General features: G+C 34.8%; 3 protein-coding genes across 3 annotated transcripts; 2 read left to right on the top strand and 1 right to left on the bottom strand.

The window, feature by feature from the left end:
* The first annotated feature begins 1,406 nt into the window (after positions 1 to 1,406).
* Positions 1,407 to 5,377, top strand: LOC127083101 (65-kDa microtubule-associated protein 8). Its single transcript, XM_051023340.1, has 11 exons — positions 1,407 to 1,713; positions 1,804 to 2,007; positions 2,290 to 2,541; positions 2,625 to 2,837; positions 3,095 to 3,250; positions 3,322 to 3,481; positions 3,559 to 3,710; positions 3,801 to 3,888; positions 3,977 to 4,050; positions 4,698 to 4,772; positions 4,934 to 5,377. The coding sequence occupies exons 1-11, from the start codon at positions 1,630 to 1,632 to the stop codon at positions 5,261 to 5,263; spliced, it is 1,788 nt and encodes a 595-aa protein (XP_050879297.1). The 5' UTR covers positions 1,407 to 1,629; the 3' UTR covers positions 5,264 to 5,377.
* Positions 5,378 to 5,648: 271 nt separating this feature from the next.
* LOC127083103 (DNA polymerase epsilon subunit C) lies at positions 5,649 to 6,362 on the bottom strand. Its single transcript, XM_051023342.1, has one exon. It carries the CDS (start codon positions 6,298 to 6,300, stop codon positions 5,845 to 5,847), a length of 456 nt encoding a protein of 151 aa, XP_050879299.1. The 5' UTR covers positions 6,301 to 6,362; the 3' UTR covers positions 5,649 to 5,844.
* Positions 6,363 to 6,467: 105 nt separating this feature from the next.
* Positions 6,468 to 10,511, top strand: LOC127083102 (mitochondrial import receptor subunit TOM20). Its single transcript, XM_051023341.1, has 6 exons — positions 6,468 to 6,664; positions 7,170 to 7,248; positions 7,352 to 7,521; positions 7,613 to 7,660; positions 8,604 to 8,690; positions 10,103 to 10,511. Exons 1-6 carry the CDS (start codon positions 6,566 to 6,568, stop codon positions 10,226 to 10,228), a joined length of 609 nt encoding a protein of 202 aa, XP_050879298.1. The 5' UTR covers positions 6,468 to 6,565; the 3' UTR covers positions 10,229 to 10,511.
* The last annotated feature ends 9,947 nt before the right edge of the window (positions 10,512 to 20,458 follow it).

Consider the following 20,458-nt stretch of genomic DNA (forward strand, 5'->3'; position numbering starts at 1 on the left):
AATAAATTATATATTTTTTAATGAACTTTTACCTCGATCAATTAATCCACTTAGATAAAATCTATTCCATTAGGCACATTTCTTTAATTTTAATTTTAAAGTCACTTTTGTCTTCGGTTAATGTTACCGACCGTGGAGAAATGATCCCTTGGGAACACGCTTCGAATCTCATCACCAATAATTTTGTATTTTTTTCATTATAAAAATGACATGTTCCTTTTATTTTTATTTTTATATTAAAGTTAAATTACTTTTCTCCTCGGTCATCTTTAACAACTATGTGAAAATGTCCATCAGGGATATGCTTTGAATTTCAACAACAATAATTTTGTTTGGGAGAGAAGCTTGAATGGATGCGAGAGCTCAAAAATTTGAAAGCATGAGAAGTTTTTTTTTAGAAAATGAAGAAGAAAGAGGAAAGACTTGACGCAAGGATATGAAACAAAAGCATTCGAAGATGCATCTTCGGATCACTCATTAATTTTTTCAGACATTATGTAAATGATATTTATATAAATGTATCTTCAGACTCACATTTTACGTATACAAAAATGCACCTCCAGAAATAACTTTAAAAAAATGCGTCCAATATACATTTTCAGACATTATGTATACTCGTGACTTTTCAAAATAATAGAAAAATACACGAAAGACCTACTTGATTCGGAATTTCGTGAATATGTAAACAAGAACATTCAGTTCAAAGTTATCCACATCTTCCAAAAAGACATTCAATGTGTTAGGTTTTGGTCAAACTTAACACCTACTCTAGTCTTGACCTCTTGATTCACACTTCTCCATCTAGACTTAGCCATTTGCCACAAATGTTGGAGGCACCAATTGTAATATGCTGCTTTGTTTTTTTGTTTTGTTTTATACTTGTAAAAAAACGACCTATAATATGGCACGGGGGAGTACCATACATATTTAACTTTTTGTTATCTCTTGCTAGAATAAGGTAGAACGTTTCATTCAACAAATTTCTGTAGGAACTATAAATCATATCTAGTGCTGTTTTCTTTGCACCTAAATAAACTACTTTTGTTTAATTGTTATTATTATTATTCATTTAAAAAAACTCGCAATACACGTGATAATGATGTCCTACTATATTTGATCACACTTCTGAAAACTTAGAAGGAAAATAATCAACCCTATAATTCATTACAAAAAGCAAACAAAATAATTATCTCATACTTATCTTTCCCAATCAAAATCAGAATCATTTGCTTTAGAAAGATAACGTAGGAATCAAGTCTTAAAAAATAAAAAGACATGTATTTTACAAAGCCTGGTGGTGCAAAACAGATATCACATCTGACATATCTAAATAAGGAATTCCATCAATTTTTTAGGTTCCAAAGACAAAGACAGTTATATATGTTAGAAAAATTTAAATGATAAAAAAAGATAAAGTATGAAGGATCAAATAACTGACTGATTCTTGAACCCAAAGTTTGCATTACCCACCTCTGCCACCCTTGTCTTTTAAGCAAAATCCAATACCAAATGGCAAAAATACTACCTCCACTGACACCAAAACTTCTTTTTCGTCGTACTTGAGTTTTGCCTCTTCATCTTCATCATTCAGAATTTCACTCCATAGCATTGTGTATAGTTCCATCTCAAATGGGTTCATTCCAGACACCGATAGGAATGAGAAGCTCCGCATTGCTAGAAACCTCGTGCGGATTCCTGTTACAGGAGCTGCAGGCAAGAAGTGTTATTATTTCACAAGTTAATTATGTCTTTAGATGGTTTTTGTCGCATTTCAATTTTTTTTCTCGTGTTAAATGAATTTAGATAATTTGGGAGGAAATTGGAGAAGACAAGTTCGAGAGGGAAAAGGTTCTACTGGATATGGAGCAAGAGTGCCTTGAGGTTTACAGGAAAAAAGTTGACAGAGCAAATACATCTAGAGCTAGTCTGCATCAGGAGTTGGCTGAAGCTGAGGCGGAATTTACTCACCTTCTTTTGTCCCTTGGCGAACGATCTCTTCCTGGACGGGTACCCCTTCAACTTAGCCATATCGAGTTAGTACTTGGTAGTAAAACAATGATTTATAACATGTCTTATTTTTCAAGGCAGACAAAATATTCTCTGTAATGTGTTAGTGGTGAGAAAGGTAGCATAAAACAGATTAGTTGCTGTGCAGAGATAAACTTAGAAAACAATAAAACTTTGGAAAAGTATCTTAATTCTTAAATGTGAGTCAATAATAGATGTGTATGTTTCGACTAGAAATCGTGAATCCGTATGGATACTAGTCTGATGATTGTAACTGTACAGCCAGAAAAAAGGGCGGGTACGCTAAAAGAGCAGCTAGATTCGATAACTCCAGCACTCCGTGAGATGCGCTTGAGGAAAGAAGAGAGATTAAACCAATTCCGAGTTGTGCAAGGACAAATTCAAAGAATTTCTGCAGAAATTGCAGGTAACTCAGACGATGCACTCTTAACCATTGCAGTGAATGAGAATGATCTTTCACTAAAAAGACTTGAGGATTATCAGAATGAGCTGCAAAGGCTCTACAATGAGAAGGTAGTTAAAATAAATTCATGTTTTTCAACCCACCATTAAGGGGGTAGTATTATTCAAATTTAACATTTTTGTGATTATTGAAGAATGAAAGACTCCAGCAAGTGGAGAAATACATAGACAAAATACATAGCTTGTCAACAATCTTGGGAAAGGATTCATCTGCAATCATCTTGCAAGTTCACCCCAGCTTGAATGATTTGTGTGGCATAACAAAAAATATAAGTGATGCTATCCTACATAAACTCAATATCACGGTGGAGTCCCTTTATGAAGAAAAGCAAAATCGTCTTGACAAGGTGAATTGATACTATTGTTGTTTTATTTTGGGGCTTTATATAAATATGTGAATTTTGAAAAGCTTGTTAAAACATACTCTGTCCCCTTCAAAAGGAGTAATGTGGTTACCAAAGGAACTAGGAGACATATGTTACCTCCAATTCTTGTGACAGTGAGACAACTATTTTTTTCATCAATATAACATTCGGGATACAAAATTATGGAACATTTTGATGCATGAAAGGTAATCAAAATGTATTCTTGATATGTTTTGCAGCTTCACCATTTAGGCAAAGCACTATCAAATCTTTGGAATCTTATGGATACACCTTACCGTGATAGACAACCTTTTTCCCATGTAGTCAATTTGTTGTCAGTCTCATCGGCGGAAGTATCAGATCCAGGAAGTCTTACTCTAGAGATAGTCCAGCAGGTACGTATCTAACTTAAAGATCTAAAAAATATAATATCTCGGGTTTTTAAAAAGCCTCAACTTTTTACAAGACTGAAGCTGAAGTAATAAGACTAGATCAACAAAAAGCAAGCAAGATGAAGGAGCTATTCCAGAAGAAGCAGGAGGAACTGGAGTTCATATGCAAGAAATCACACGTGGAGATTCCTTCACGGACAGAAATGAACAATATAATTAGCCTCATAAACTCAGGTGAATCTAACTGATGTGTGTAATCCATTTGAAAAATGTATTCAAACAGCCTAAAAATTGACTTGCATCTATAAAAGGGGAGATTGACCATTCCGATCTCCTCATGAGCATGGATGAACAGATCTCCAGAGCAAAAGCAGAGGCTTCCAGTAGGAAGGCTATAATGGAAAAAGTTGAGAAGTGGATGCTAGCACGTGATGAGGAGCGCTGGCTAGAAGAATACAGCATGGTTAGAATTTTCATTTGAATCATCCTTCATAAATAGAATTAAATAAGGACTGCATCTGTGATATGCTTCATAATCCAAGTGTGCTATCAGGATGAGAGACGATATTCAGTCAGTAGAGGAGCTCATAAAAACTTGAAACGAGCTGAACGCGCCCGTATAATGGTCAGTAGAATGCCAGGTATGTTTGATAAGATCAAAACTATATAATTTGGATCAACTTGCAGCAATCACACACATGCTTACATTTAGTGGTTGCTATTCTCCAGCTCTGGTAGATTTGCTTATAAAAATGACTAGGAGTTGGGAAGCAGAAAGAAATAAAATTTTCTTGTATGATCAGGTAAGATACTTTAAACTTTGCAACATTTTGAATTCTCTATTAATTTACATTAGAAAATATGAAACAGTCTAAATAATTCTTAAAAAAGGGAACAAGTGAGAAGATTTTACAATTCTTAAAAAATTCAACATGGTAAGAAAGACCAAATAGTAATGATGGTTCACCGATATAATATAGTTATTTTTTGTTATAAAGATCCCAGTCTTAGCTAATCTCTCCAGACACATGCCATAGTATTCTAAGTACCGATGGAACAAAAATTCACAGATTCAGACCTCTTCTCAACAATTATGTAAGGAAAATTTTGGCATAGTATCCATGATAGTGATAAGGAAACTCTAGTTTCTTCTTACAAAATGCATCATATTGCAACCTATATAAATCAAGTAATGTTATGCTATAAACCATTCATACATTATTTTAAAGGGAATAGTTACACCTCAGCATTTTACAAAATAACAAAAAACTGAAAAATTCCAAGAATCAAACTATATAGTTTTACCATTGTTGAAATCTAATAGACTGATAGGGTCTTACACTCTCACAGTTTCTTTTTATGACCCGATATGTATTTTCTCGACTGACCTTTCATAGCATGTTGTGCCTTATTAAGTCAATAACGACAAGACAAAATGACATCTATGTAGGTTCCTCTAATGGAAATATTGGAAGAATACAACATTCTAAGGCAAGAAAAGGAGGAGGATAAGAAAAGACAACAGGTTAGTATTGAATAAACAGTGACAGCTTCACAAATCAATTCAAAGCAAATATTTAATCGCAGCTAACATTATGTTGTTCATGAAAATATTCATGCTGTGTAGATTGTTCTACTCCATAATAATAACCTTATTCGTACTTCCACTTTGTGTTTGGTTCGCAGTCGTGGGAAAAGAAGAAGGTCCAGAGCCAAGTAGTTTTTGAGCGAGATAATACATATGCGTCAAGACCAGGCACCAGCACGAGACGTGTTCCAAATAGAAGCTTGAACGGGAGTCCAGAATGTTCAGCAACCATGAACAAAAGGCTCCCAATGAGTATCCAACAACTAGGATCAAACAACATATATTCAGGAAATCAAGGTATATCCTTCATTAAGGATGGAAGGAAGATACAAAGGAAAAAGATTTTTGGTGAACCTGTCTTTACTTCTCATATGAGAGACGACGCATCTTCAATGGTGCTCACACATTACGGACCATTTTCTCCTTAAATTTCTTTATCAAGAATCGTATATTTTGACTGATGTTTCATATAGCCCGCTTTCCATACTGTTTGTGAACATGCAAAAGAATAAATTCAAACTCTACTTATTGTTTGTTCTTAAGCTGCCCAATCGATTAATTTGTACTAGATATCAACCACAAAAATTTCACTGACATTACAAAAACCTAAACTTCACTAAGCCACAGTATAAATGTAGAGTTTAAGGATTATCGATAGGCCAAGCCCAGTTTAACTAGTTTAAGGATTATCGACAGGCCAAATCCAGTTTAACCGTCTTAACGGCTAACTAAATTAGTTTCAATTTCATGGGAGACATATCAAAAAGAGAAATTGCAAAATAATCACCACATACAATATTTGCAAAATTGAAATTAGTAAAGGATTGCAATTAGCAACATTAATAGATCATAGATTCATAATTGAATAGATCAAAGACTAAGCAAAAAGAAACATAACATATTTTTAACGAGGTGCTTACAATTAGATTCTCATCGTTTCCCTAATCAGTTTGCTAATCATGAACATAAGAAGCAAATCTCATTTACAGAGAGTATAGTTGAACACAACCTATGACTCTTCCATGGGTTCGGGCACCGGTTCAGGCGCCGGTTCAGGTGCCTCAGCCTCAACTTGAGCTTCCGACTTTCGGAATATATGATCAATGCGGCGAGTACCAACCGGAACAGATTTATCTTTATCAACAACAACCACCGCGGGATTATCAGATTTAGTTCCTTCAGAAGGCAACGGAAGCGAATCGAGAAGAAAATCACTTACATGCCGATTTCTCTTCACCGCGATTCTTATATGTTCAAGCTTTACAGTCTTGCGCTTCTTCTCAGTTGCGACCTGCGCAGACTTTTCAGCAAGTAACTGTAAAAAAAGCTCCGTAGATCGCGACACCAGAAACAACGCTTCTGAACTCACTCTCTTCACGTCTTTGTCCAGTGTTATTATCTTCTTCACTCGACTCTTCGGAAACTCTGGTTCACCCGATAACGCGTTCTCTTCTTCCTCTGCCATAACCGTAACCACTACCAATTCATTTCTCTTCTTTGCGCTCTTTTTACAATTATTAGGGTTTTAATTTGGCGGGAAAACATAAGAGGTATTATCGTCATACTAAATTAACTCTTCCCGCGTTTTTTTAAATTGGGCTTTTATTTTAGGCCCAATATTTAAATTTATGTCCAAGGCCCAAATCCTTCTCCTTCTCGGTACTACTGCGTTTGCGGCGTAGTTGCGGTGGCAGAATCACTTTTTTTTCCGACGATCACAAGAACTGAAAATGGAGTTTTCTCAAGATGATTTTGAGCGTTTACTGTTATCGGAGCAGAGTCGTAAAACCGCTGAAGAAAACTACGCTATAAATCCTCTTGACGCTGATGTTCGTATCGTTCTTCATTGTTAACCTAATAATCTTTTTCTTTTTGTTACTTTACTCATACGTATGCTATTTCTGAAGTTTCTGTTGCTAGTTTGTGCTCTATGAAACTGTTTCTCTCTGTTTTTCTAGCTCAGATTTATTAGAATTGATTGTGTTTGTAGAATTGATTCTAACTGTAATTTTACAGTCAAGATTATTGTTGAAGTGACTTTAACAGAATCATATTCAAAAGTAAATTATTTTATCTTAAATTCATTGTAAGTTGGAAATCAATTTTAAAAAATCAATTTAGTTCTTGTTATGATCCACTTTTCACTAGTTTGCTTCACATTCCAAAGTTGTAGTGTGTGAGAAGTAGGAACTTGGAGCTTTTTCTTAAGTGTGTTTAGGTCCTTTCCAATGTAGAAACGAATGTATGCTCAATCAAAATCATTTTTCGTTGCTGTAGAGTTAAACACTAGATAAATGTTTATGAATGTGTGTGTATATATTTTTATTTATATAGAATCTTACCAAGTGGGGAGAAGCTTTGATAGAGTTGTCATCATTCCAAAATCCTGCGGATTCCAAGAAGATGATTGAAGGTATATCTATCATGACTAAAATCAGGGACAATTTTTATTTGAACTTTCAAGAGATTAATTATTTTGAGTTTTGATGGGAACTGAACTTACCAACTAATTCCAGACGCACTTGCTAAGTTGGAGGAGGCTTTACTAATCAATCCAACAAAGCACTACACTCTTTGGTGCTTGGGGAACGGCCTCACATCTTGTGCATTTCTAACTCCTGATTTTAGTGATGCAAAGGTTTATTTTGACAAGGCCTATGGGTATTTCCAGAAAGCTGTTGACGTGGTAATGTATTTGCTGTTATCTTCTTAACATATGATGACAGGCTGGGATTGTAGTTGGTGAAGTTTATTAATGGTGGATTCTGAAATTGTAGGATCCTGAAAATGGTCTCTACAGACAATCCTTGAAAGTTGCTCTTAAGGTAATGTAAATAATAGATGTATGACCGTTCATTATTTTCATGTTGTTTCTGCCTGTGATTTTATTCTTGTGTTAAAAAATTCTTTAAAAAAGATTAGCAAATCAGCTAAAACTACCTTGTCTACTCTGGTTTTTAGCTGAAAAATGTGATTGTTGTATGGAAAAGATAAATTATGCATTACTTTACAATATTGTTCTTCATCTACTATAGATGTGAGAGAAATTTAAAGAATTGGAAGAAGATATAGTAATAATTGATAGAGGGTATGTTGAAAAAAAAAGTCATTAATGTTGTATTGGAATTGTAAAGTGGTTCATAATTTGGGACAAATATTTTTGGCAAAGTGACTTATAATTTGGGACAGAGAATATATCTTAGTATAAAGTTGTTCACTACTGTAATGTTTAATTTATCTGCTATTTACAATATGGTTTATTTGAGGTTGTAATGGTTTAGTTTATTATTGACTGGTTCAGATTATGGTGTTTTAATATTGAGCAAGACTTATGTAAAATTAAATAAATTGTTTGAAGTGTTTGTTCTGTGAATCACAATGCCCGCTTATACCAGATATTGTGGGTTTTATGTATGGTTAATGTGTTTGTATGGAGATAATGTTAAGTGATATTAACGCAATCAGATTAGATTGGAGACACCAAATGTGTATTTTTACTTTGTGCCCATCCATCTGCGTTGTTGGAATTTATATGGTTCACAAAGGATGGTAAAAATGGTTGTGACGTTTACCTTTTTCACATGCTTGTAAGTTTTACTGGTAGAGTAACTTTACAAAAAAAAATCATTGACAGCTTGCTATTATTTTTGTATGCATTTTGGGCAATTACTTTTTCGATTCCTTGTACTATATATTAATATCATATGGAACTTGTTTGCCATTGTATCTTTTCTACTCTGATGAATGTCTGTAAACCATGTCTCGTAGGCCCCAGAACTACACATGGAGATTCACAAAAGTGGGCTTGGGCTTGGTCAGATGAATCATGGTGGATCCTCTGCTTCAAAAGGACAGGTTGGATTTGCCAAAATTTTAATTTAATTTTTGCCATGTTCTCATTCTCACAAATACTAACTGTAACCGGTAATGTCGAATGTAAAAAGATGGCTTTTGATAATTTTAAAATGCTAAAGCTCAAATGCAGTTCTTATTCTACGATAAATGCTTGTTGAGAACCATCAGGCCTCAAATATGAAGATACAAATCCTCTTACATGCAAAAGCCATTTTCAAGAAAGTTTTGTGGGATGCCTGAAGTAATGCAAAATTGGAAAAGAAACACAAATCTCTTGCATTCCCGTATGGAATAGCATTTGGTACTTTGTATCTTGGAGTTAAATTTAAATGCATGTTTAGGATTCTAAGGGACACGCTCTTCTGGATTGTGCTAATGTTTTACCTTGGGATGCAGCCTGTTATTCCTGCCTTTGATATCTCTCTATCATCACTCTGTAAAGCTTGTTTGCATTGTGTTAATTGCAGATATAGTTTAATTTCTTCAAAACTAGTAATTTGACATGTCCGCCCCGTTTTGATTCGTCACGCAAAAGCCTACAGAAAAACGGGACAGGCCGGGCATAATTGAGGGTGTGGGTCTAAAACGTTGTTTCACCCCGTAAAAATGAGGACGGGGCGGGCCCGCGGGCGTTGCACTTTTAAATCTAAAACTGCAAAAATTATGTAAATGCCCGCGCCCGAAAAAAACGGTGTAGGACGAGGTGGACATATTAGTGGGTGCGGATCTAAAACATTGTCCTGCCCCGCAAAACAGGCATGCCCAATGGGTCGGGCCTGTTTTGCCACCATTGGGTAAAATGATGTTAGGTTGTTGTATTGTCAATTTATTTGTGCCGTGTTGTGTCTTTGTATGTGTGCATATACTATTTGCAGGTCCAGGTGCCTTTCAAAGTACTATCGCAATATTGTTTGCCATCTAGCTGCCTATGATAATGCTCTTAGAATGGGTTAAAACTTAGAATGGGGTTTGTATTGGCAATTGGCAAACAAGGATCTTATTTGATCAACTTTATATGGATATGTGCAGCATTATGTTTTACCCTAATAATTTTTCTCCTTCTGTTACTTAGATTGCAAATACTGAATCTGACCTCTTTCATATTGAAGATAAAATTTCTGTCAAAAAAATATCAAAGACATATATATATGTAGATTATAAAGCTTTTTATCCTTGGAACTATTCGTCTTCTACTCTTGCTTGCCATATTTCTGATGTTGGGAAGCGGCAAAAGTAGCCTTGCAGGATTAAATTGTTTAAAATGTTATTCATGATTTTTTGAGATTGTGTCCAATCATCCATCTATAAATATAGACTATTTTTCTTGTATACTTGTTTGTATATAATTGAGGAATATCTGTTTTGCTTTGTTTGTACATGAATTTAATAGGGCATTGTTTGGTACATTTCAGGTATCCAAAAAGCAGAAGAGCAATGACTTTAAATATGACATGTTTGGATGGATTATTCTTGCAGTAGGTCTAGTAGCATGGGTGGGAATGGCCAAATCTCACATTCCATCACCACCTCCAAGTTAAACAAATTTAGTCATTCCTTTTATGATATCAAAACTATCGGGTGAAAGAATGTTCAATTTAGGTATTGCATATTGATGTTTGGTTATTCCAGCACTGAGCCTCTAAGATGAAAATGGTCTATTGTATTTTGACCTATATGTGACTCGATCAAGATGATCCAATTTCATTTCATGTATATCTTTTTGATGATTCAAATACAAAGCTACTCAATACAACCATCAATAACTAACCATCTTAATATTGTGTAATTATAAGTGTTGTATTCAACATATTTTTTATGATATATCTACTAGTATAATGGTAAATAGAAATTTTGATTGATTCGTGAGTGGGTTAATACTACTTTCTTAGGGGTTAGTTACAAATTTTTTTAAGATTGTTTATTGATTGGTAGTTAGTTTTTTTTCTATTATCTATTAGTTCTATGTATAGAGTATGGTAATGACTTCAGTTACCAACTTTTATAATCAATAACTCTTGAATTTTTTTTGTCTGTAACAATTTTTTCTATTAAAAAGTTTTCAAACTTATGTTTCCCTATGAGATGTCCATCTCTTAATCCTGATATCTTTAACAATGGTCTGCAATGGCCATCGCTTTCTTATAAGAAGAATTCTTGCCACCTCCCAAATGCATTCTCCTATTTTTATATTGTCCAAATTGACTCTGACTGAGAATTGAATGAAATTTTTGATAGTCTTAACCAAATTTTTGGTACAGTTCAAAATTTTCAATAGTGCATTTTAAATTTTTATATATTTGATATTTTAAAAAAATTGATTTGTTTTATTAATTTCCGAAAATTTGATTGCATGTGGCTTTCGGAAATTTCAACCTAAATTAAATTTTTGATAGGGTTATTTTTTTATTTTTTTGTGGACGTTCAGGATTTTGTCGATAGTTTTGGATGACTGTGATTGCACCAACAATTTTGTGTGGTCCAAAGTAAATGCAAAGTTGTATAGGTAGGGGGTCACATGTTTGATAAAAACATCTCGAAAAATACATCTTTCTCAATTTTTTATTAAGGCAGAAGTGTACTTTAACGGAGTTTCACCTCTCGAGAGTTCCGGCTTTCGGATGACACCACATCTCTCGTCAGTCTAACGTCCAAGTTGAATGAATTATTGTCTGATACCGAAACTAGAAAGGTGAGAAAGATCGAGTTTCGTGAATATTGGATTGATACTGACGGGAATGTGAAATACAACCTTATTGAGTTGAAGACCGACGAAGATGTGAATGAAACGTGAATATCATTTCGTCGTAGGATAACAAAAGGACATATCGAGATAGATGTTAGGCTTTCAAGATCTGTTGACGACATAATGGAGATGCTTAAACGTCCAGAATAATCTGGCAGTGTTTAGGTTTTTCTTATTCATTATTGTTTTTTTAAGTTATGTTTAAGTTAATGTTGATGTTGCATTTATATTTCAGTTAATGTTGATGTTTAAGTTATGTCATCAAAAATATTATGCAATAAAAAATTATGATGAAAAAATCTGAATAGTATACAAATAATACATAATATACGAAATTCATGATATACAAAAGATGTCTAAATAGGCACCCCACATGCTATGTTTGCAGCCCGAGATAATCCAGTATAAACCTCGTCATCTGGGTTTGTCAAATCCATAAGGCTATCCACAATAACTGCAATCATTTGGAGGCGTTGTTAGGCATTAACGTCAGTTGCAGGAGGCGGCACATCATCAACAGGTACCCCAACACCAGAAGGTCCCATATCAACAGCAGGTGGGATGATGTGAGGGTGTGATATAGTGTGGTACCACTCTAAGTAACCATCCTCACACTACGATGGGTGTTGAACCCTAACTGCCTGGTCTCTAATGGCACGACCAAAGTTGATGAAGTTACTCTGAAACCACCAATGAATGCTCACAAATGGTATACTTGGAACTGGTCGTGGGATATACTCTGAACATAATCATACTTTCGCAGACACCTCTCGGGAAAGTGTCTAGCAACCATGGTCTCCCACCGCATATAACCTGAATATAATGATGACTCATCGAACTCACGGTGAACTCTATGACTAGTGTATGGTATCCATATGACACCATCTATAGTGAGCGCATCGAGTTTTCTCTTGTACTCAACAACACTAGTGGGATGTGTCTTCTTGGCCTTCCATCTCTTTGCTAGTTGGGACCCCACTAGGCAATGTTGCACCCTTCTGTCATAAATGTTGGGAAAATACTCGTATATCCAAGGTTGATATTAAAACAGAGACAAAAAACATAATAAATAAGAAACGTTATTCGTAACATGGACATGGAGCAATGGGCATCTTTCAACAAAAACACTAAGTAGTGGAGTGTCAAGCATGGTGATGGAGCAGTGGAAAAAATCAAGCAGCTGGAAGTCTTGTATAATACGGCTGACCTGCTCAGGCATCAGAATCTTCAGGAAGTCTTTCATCTTCGACCCGTGCGATGTCACCCTCAGTATGGGATACTCCTATGACAAACAAATATAAACGAATTAGCATTTAGCTTTCATAGCACAATAATAAACAAATTAGAGTTAAACATAAAAGATATATACTGCTCCCTACCATAGTTGTAACACCACATGGTCAGCATACTCGGTAAGCAATAATCGATCAATGGGTCCTCCAAGGAATCCTCCATCAGTGTGCATAGAGGGCTCAGTCAAAGGAGTTCTAACCTTCGTGTCAACAGTAACAAATGGATCGGATCAGCACCATCAACATTTGGCTGGAGCACCTGAGCAACCTCCTTCAAACCAGTCTCCTTAACAACCTCATCATCAACAACAACAATAGTATCTACAACATCCTAAACCACCAAATCAATCACCGAATTAGCCATTTCATCAACAACAACAACATTTGGCACCACCTCATCTCTAGGTTGCTCTACTGACTGTATCGATCGGCGTCAAGTGCTACAAGGTGTCCGAAACTGACCCTGCTCAACCAACCGCTTCCGGTATGAATCGGTTGGGGCCACTCGTCCAGCCTGTATATGGGAAGACTTAGCCTCAGCACCCATGGCAGCCTTAGCTTGGTCTACTGCTCGATCAGCAACTCTTCCTGCAATAATGTTGTCTCTGCCTCTGTATTTCACTACAAAAGAAGGAAAAAAATTTAAAATATATCATGAAATATCAGAAATTTCATAATTTCCGGTGTAAAACAAAGTTTTTGGTACATGTCATTAGCTACCGGAAATTACAAAAAATTTGGTATATTCAATGGGATTTTGTACCGAAAATATTGAAATTTTCGGTAAACATTTCATGAAAATACCGGGAACTTTAAAATTTATGGTACAAAATACCGAAAACTTAAAAAAATGGTATAAAATACCGAAAATTTTGAAAATTCCGATATAATTACTCACTATTTTTGAAATTTTCGATATCACCCCAGCAATTTCAAATTCGCGCCTCTGGACTATATCGTCTTTTACATGTGATAGGAGGGTGTCAAATCTAAATGGATGGTGTCAAGTTAAATGCTCCTTACCTATCGTCGTAGTAAGAATTAGATTAAGAATTCATTAAGTTCATATTCATCTATGGGTATTTTGGGGGAAAACACTAACTCTTGCCATTAAAGCATCTACAAATTCAATATTTAACACTTAAGTAACTCTTCCCATTAAAGCATCTCCAAACTCAATATATGTATCTTAAGTGTGTTCACAATGCCAATACATATTTAAACAGCGTATGTATATTTTGTTTCGATGATAAAAACATCAGACTCTTTACCAAAAAATAAACATCAAACAAATTACATGAGGATGTATATATCTTAAATAAGGTGTGCTTTATTATTCTATCAAACTCATCATGTCACATAGATATGCCCCATTGAAAAGAATAAAGAAAATAGCTATCAAACGGCATCTTAATCTATAAAACTTAATTATGATATTATTGTTGGAGATGTCGGTATTAATATTGAGGATTATTCAATACACATTATATGTTATTCATAAGTGAAATTTCAAATATATTCTTAGATTATGAATTTTAAAATCTCAACGTGTTTGAAATACACAACATATCTTAAAATACGCCAAAGCAAATGTTAAAAATATATTCGGATTCTTCCTTGATACTACTACTTAACCACGCCACAAAGTCATCCTAAGACTGTTTCTGGATTTTGAAATTTGAAATATGCCATGTTATCAGACAATCAAAATAAGTTTCAAACATGAATGCAAACTCATCCCATAAGTTTTTTTTCGAATTTTGAAATCTGGAATATATCCGGTTATCAGAAATCCATGAGCAATTTCAGATAAGCGATGAAGAAAACACAAATTAACATAAATATTTGTTATCACATACACAAAATACGTAATATTACATAGATATTTGTTAATAGAAAATCTAACATCACATTTCATGATCTAGAAATGGTTGAGAATGTTTCAACATCTTTAGAATGTATCGATCTCATACTTGTTGCATCAACTTCGATCAGACACTTTGTTGCATATAACAATGAAATGTATTTCACATAACTCTTAAATTTCATCTGTCTTCAACTCAAAGTTGTTGAATTACACATTTTCTTTGTTATCAATTGAGGGTGATTAGTACCCGATCTTAACCACCTTTCAATTTTGTGGGTAGTGCAAGAGTTTATTCAGTTTGGATTTCATAATTTCAAGATAGATGTCCTTTGTGACCATAAATTCAATAGGGGGTTCATGTTGTTGTAGTAAACAAATGTGAGATACCAACAATGAGAGATTGTTAGGTGTTTTTGATAGTTACATAATTACTTTCTTAGCAAGTGCATTAATACGGTCAAAGTAATTGTTAGATAATTAATTGATAATCCTGGATAATCTTCGAAGAATCGTGTTCGTTCACTTTCCGAACAAAGTATTTCGACCCTATTTATGCCTGGGTTCACGAAATCTTTGTGGGGATAATTCTTGAAGAAAGAATGTTTCTGGCAAAAGAAAGATTCTGGAACGTAGAATGGTTTTTTGTGTGTAACCCTAAACCGAGGCCAGATTTCCCCCTTTTATAGGAGAACGAAAACTGAAAACGAAAAGTCATACCTTTTCAAGAAAAACGGTAATAACGGCTCTGCCCCTTGGACCCCGGCAGGGCGCTGCCCCGCACCCCGCCAGGGGCTTCGCCCCTTGGAACCCCAGCGGGGCGCTGCCCCGCACCCCGCCAGGGGCTACGCCCCTTGGAACCCCGTTTTCAATTACTTGCAGTCAATTACACGTTGGCTCTACGAGCGTGCACTCCGCACTACTCCTAACTCGTTTCCAAGCTTTAACGCATAATTGCATCGGCCTATAGTAAATCTCATTACTACTAAAATCATGGGTGATACTAAAATCACCAACAGTAATCAAATTAAACTCATTTCCTAAGGGATTGCAAATTTTAAAAAAAAGGTTTTAATTGTGTAATTTAAAGTAACTATGGGGGGTTTTCATATTGTTTTTGCATAAAATAATTACGCGAATAAAACTCGAGAACAATTAAGATAATGAGAAGGTGATTAGTTCTTATTTGAATCCCTTGATTTTTTTCCTGTTAGTGATTGTGCATTATTCGAATAGATTCGATTATAATTTTACAGCGAATTAACAATACTATTGCACCCAATTCATTGGCGTACAACTCACTAACTTAGACAACAACTCCCTAATTCCTTAGGCGAATTCGAAGTAAAACTAGGCGATTTATGTGCGCTAATTATCTAGCCACAAATTATAATTATATGTTCCTAGTTAATTACTAAGTTGAATAACTGCTTAATTTCTAATCGATATACTTATGGTCAATAATCCATATTCATCCATATTCACTTTGTGCGTTTGTCAACACACAAAGAGCATTAAGAATAAAAGCAATTGAATAGAAATTATAAACTCAAAGCATTCAAATAACATCAAACAATCACATGATCTAACAGAGTAAAATAAAGTTCATCTTCTAAGACCTAATCAAAAGAAATCTAGCTACTCATAATTAAACACTGAAATACCATGATTTGATATGAGGATTACATGAAAATCAATGAAGAAATATGTCTCCAATGGCTCCAAAACTCACTAAATTTCCACATGAAACTTCCTTGTTGTCACTTTCTCGCATAAGAGTTCAGAACCCTAAAAAAGTAGTCTTCCTTTTCTATTTAAAGCTACCAAAAACGTGTCATATTTTTGCTCCATCGCGATCACGATACTTTATCAACTCACCCACGATGAGGCCATCGTGGTCGCAAGAATTTCAGTAGTTTTTCTTCCCTTTTTCCTTGATTTTTCTTCAAAATATTTATAACTCCCCAATATTTACTCACTTGGTTATTTTACTCAATTTTTCATCATTTTAGCTCCTTTTTTACTCGAAAGTTCACCGATTTGATCAAAGATACTCCCAAATATTATGTAATTACAAAATGTCATCACAATACTAAACTTACTTTGTTGCTTGTCCTCAAGTATCTTTCATGTAAACTGAAATTTTCAACATAATAAAATACTTACTTTTACCAATGAACATCATCTTTCTTTTCTTCATTTTTTTTCCGATCAACATGTTTGTTCCCTACTTCCAACCAAATAACTTTGAAAATCTCTTCCAACATCACAAGTACTTAACTTGCCTCTCATATCACATTTGTTCACTCAATTTGACAAGTTAATCACACTTTAGCATACAAGAGCTTTTTAAGGTTTTAATGTGTCTCATGTCAAAGTATGATATTTTGGGATAATAGGCTTAAACCTTTGGAGTTAGGTACCTAGTTTTGCTTATGTTACCTGGTTCCTTTCATATCAATATTTTGCATGGTCAATCGGTACTAGAGAATGCATTTTGTTGATCCTATTCACATTTCTTTTCTTTTTCACACAAAAAAATTGAATAAGTCATTTCTACTTCTTATTTACTTTATTTCTCTTTTCTTTTTCTTTATTGTGACCATTCTTTTCTCTAGTATCCCAACCCTAAACTTAAACGTTGCTAATTTCCAAGAGTAACCCCAAACTTATTCTTTTGCATAAAACAAGGAAACTAAACTTTCTACCTAACTCCAAAGAGGGTGGAAAGATTTAATCTTTCAAGTCAAATGGCTATATAATAGGTTATGTCATTGAAAGAAGGGCACAAACTCAAAGTGGTTTAATAACGAATATAAACACTTCATATGGGTTGGCTTAAAAAAGCTAAGATTTTTCACAAGTAAATGCCTCAATGTGTAATTTATCAGACCAATAGACTAACTAGAAATAAAACAAATCTTAGAAAATAACAATTGTATGGATACTCTAATAAGAAGGAAAAGTAAATAGTGTATTTTTTTACTCAAACATTAATAGCTGAGGTATTTTAAGATTGAGTACAATTCAGTCGGTAGTCTCTTTTCTTTATTAAATGTCAATCTGCATCAGGAACTTCTATGTTGATCAACTTTTTTTCATTCTTTTATGGTGATTTGTTTCTCTTTTCTTTTCATATTGTCAGTGATAAGGTATCAAATCATTAGCTGAAAGAAAAAATAACAACAAACTTGTTCATTAAGTAAAGCATAGAAAAGTAGTATAAAAGGGAAGAAGTATTCATAAACTATATATTACTTTTGATCATGTAAACATACAAAAATGGAAATAATAAAAACAAACTAAAAATGAAACTCCTAAGTCACATGTTGTCGGAGTTGAAGTAGTTCTGCACATCATCCATGATATTTCAGAATTCTTGGTTTTGTCTGGTCCAAGTTGCCCTCATCTCAGTTCTTCGGTGTGCTAAGGTTTGGTCTTACTCTATAAAGTATGTTGTAACACCTCAAAATTTGCCCTCCTCTCTTGGGACTAGCATTAACATATTACATATCATTTTTAGGTCATTAGGCATTGCATATTGCATATCATGTGGTTACATTGTGCAAGTCATCCTCCCAAGTCTTGATCAGAAGATAAGAGGTCATGTGCAAGCCAGGGTTTCAGTGGATTAGATCATTAATCATCTGAGGATGTGGTAGTTCAAATTAGGGTTTCATGATTCTCAAAGGATATTGGTCTTCATCTTGATTACAATGATTCATCATCATCATCATGGTTTGTTATCATCAGCAGAATCAAGTGTTGGATCAGGATTCCTTGAGATTAGGGTTTTGACCACTGGTCAACCCTAATCAGTTGCATTGGGCCAATCAGGGCATAATCAGGAGATGGGGTCTACAATGGAGATGGGGATCATCCCATGGTTATATGGAGCTTATTGAGGCTAGGGTTTCACCCTTGGGCCATTTCATCAGAAGATTGGGGCTCAGATTGATCTATGCATTGCCAGATTCATCTATCAGTTGAAAAGTCAATTGTGGTCAACTGTGCATGATTTAATGGATTTGGAGGTGGAATTGAGTTGGATATACTTCATTCATGATTGGAACAAGTGTTATTTGACATTTCAAAGCTTAAGAATGGAGAAAATCGAGTCAGACAAGAAACTGCCAAAAATAGAAAGTGACTTGTAATGGAAGTTTCCAAAAATGGAAAGTTTTGACCTCAAGACCACGTGTCCAAGGAAGCTTCAAATGAAAATTTGTTCAACATGAAAGTTGTAGATCTTGTTCTCACCTTTCCAAAAAGTCCAAGAACTTGAAAATCCCATGTATGGTTGGCAAGTTATGGTCCAGTCAATTTCAAAAATGACCCATAATCAGGAGGGCATAACTTCCACATGGAGTGTCCAAATTGAGTGATCTTTTTATGCACAAACTCCATTTGACATGTACTTTCATGGTGCATAATTGGATTTCTTCAAAAATGGTCAATGCAAAAAGTCAAATTTCAACTGTACAGTTAAAAGTCCAGGGGCAAAATTGTCCAACTTGAGAAATAATGAGAATTTTGGAATGGGGATTTTTGCAACACTTCACAAATGACATTTGAAAGTTGTTGGAATCATCATAACATGCCAAGGCCTTGTGGTTTGAGAATTGGCTTTTGAAATGAGCTTGGAAAAGTGAACACATAGCCATCACATGTGGAAAATGCAAAATACTCATCCAATGAACATGAAACAGGTGGCAACAGCTCATGACAGGTGTTTAGGGTTTGTGTGAGCTGGCATTGAGCTGTCAATGAGCTGGCATATGCAATTACCATTTTGCCCCTAGTTTGGAAAGTGACATTTTACTAATCATTGGCATTTGGTTAATTAAGGTGATTAGAGTGTGGATTAAGATGAGATACAAAAGCCTAATCATAACTAACTTGTAACAGAATCACAATTTCACAAATCACAATCAAAAATTCCCTCCAAATTCATCAATTCCTCTCAAGAACACAAAAGGCAAAAATCACTCAATCTCTTCGAATTCTTCATCAAACTCGAAAATTCTTTTTGGTTTGATCTTCATTCAACTTCTTCTTGGACTGTTTTTGGAATTCAACATCAAATACACACCAAATCGCGACTGTCCATACAAGGTCCATCAATGGTGAATCAAGATTTCTTCTTCTAGAAGCCATTGCAATTGATACTGAGCATTCCAGTCAACTTCTTGAAGCTTGTTCTCCATCTGTTTCGCATCAAAACACCTTGAAAGCTCCAGTTTCAACACTGCCTTCAAATTAAGGTCAGAATTCGAATCTCACTATTGCCTTAATGCTTATGTGCGTTTTGTTGTGTGTTTCATGTGGATTTCAATGATGCTTTTGGTTTGTGAAATGGATTAGTGTAGAGGAAGTAATGTTGATTAGAAGTTATGTTGCAAAACCCTAAGCTCTTCGATCTGTAGAATATATGAACAATTAGGTGAAATCATGATGATATTTGGACTCCACGTGTTTGGACCTTTCCAACGCCTATCTGATTGTGAGTTTTGGTGAAAGTTGGATGTTCTTCGTGTTCTTGGATTTCTGGGGAAGAGGATGCGATTTCTGGGCGCAGAGAGGCGTTTGATCCGTTCTTGCGTTTGAATTTTTGATTTCGCTGTTTACCGCGCCTTGCCTTTGGTAATTACGAAATTGCCATTCGTTACTTTAATTAATTAATATTAATTCCAAATAATTATTTAAAAATCACCAACACCTTAAAAAATTCATAAAAAATATTTTAATAATCAGAAAAATGTGAGGATTTTTTCTATAGCTTCCATTTTCCCTGTAGAATTTTATGGACATGATTTTAGAAATTGTGCTTGGTGGAAAATTGGTTTGACCTAGGGTTGTTTGACTTGTG

Source organism: Lathyrus oleraceus, chromosome 5 (assembly GCF_024323335.1).
Source record: "Lathyrus oleraceus cultivar Zhongwan6 chromosome 5, CAAS_Psat_ZW6_1.0, whole genome shotgun sequence".
Taxonomy (NCBI): Eukaryota; Viridiplantae; Streptophyta; class Magnoliopsida; order Fabales; family Fabaceae; genus Lathyrus; species Lathyrus oleraceus.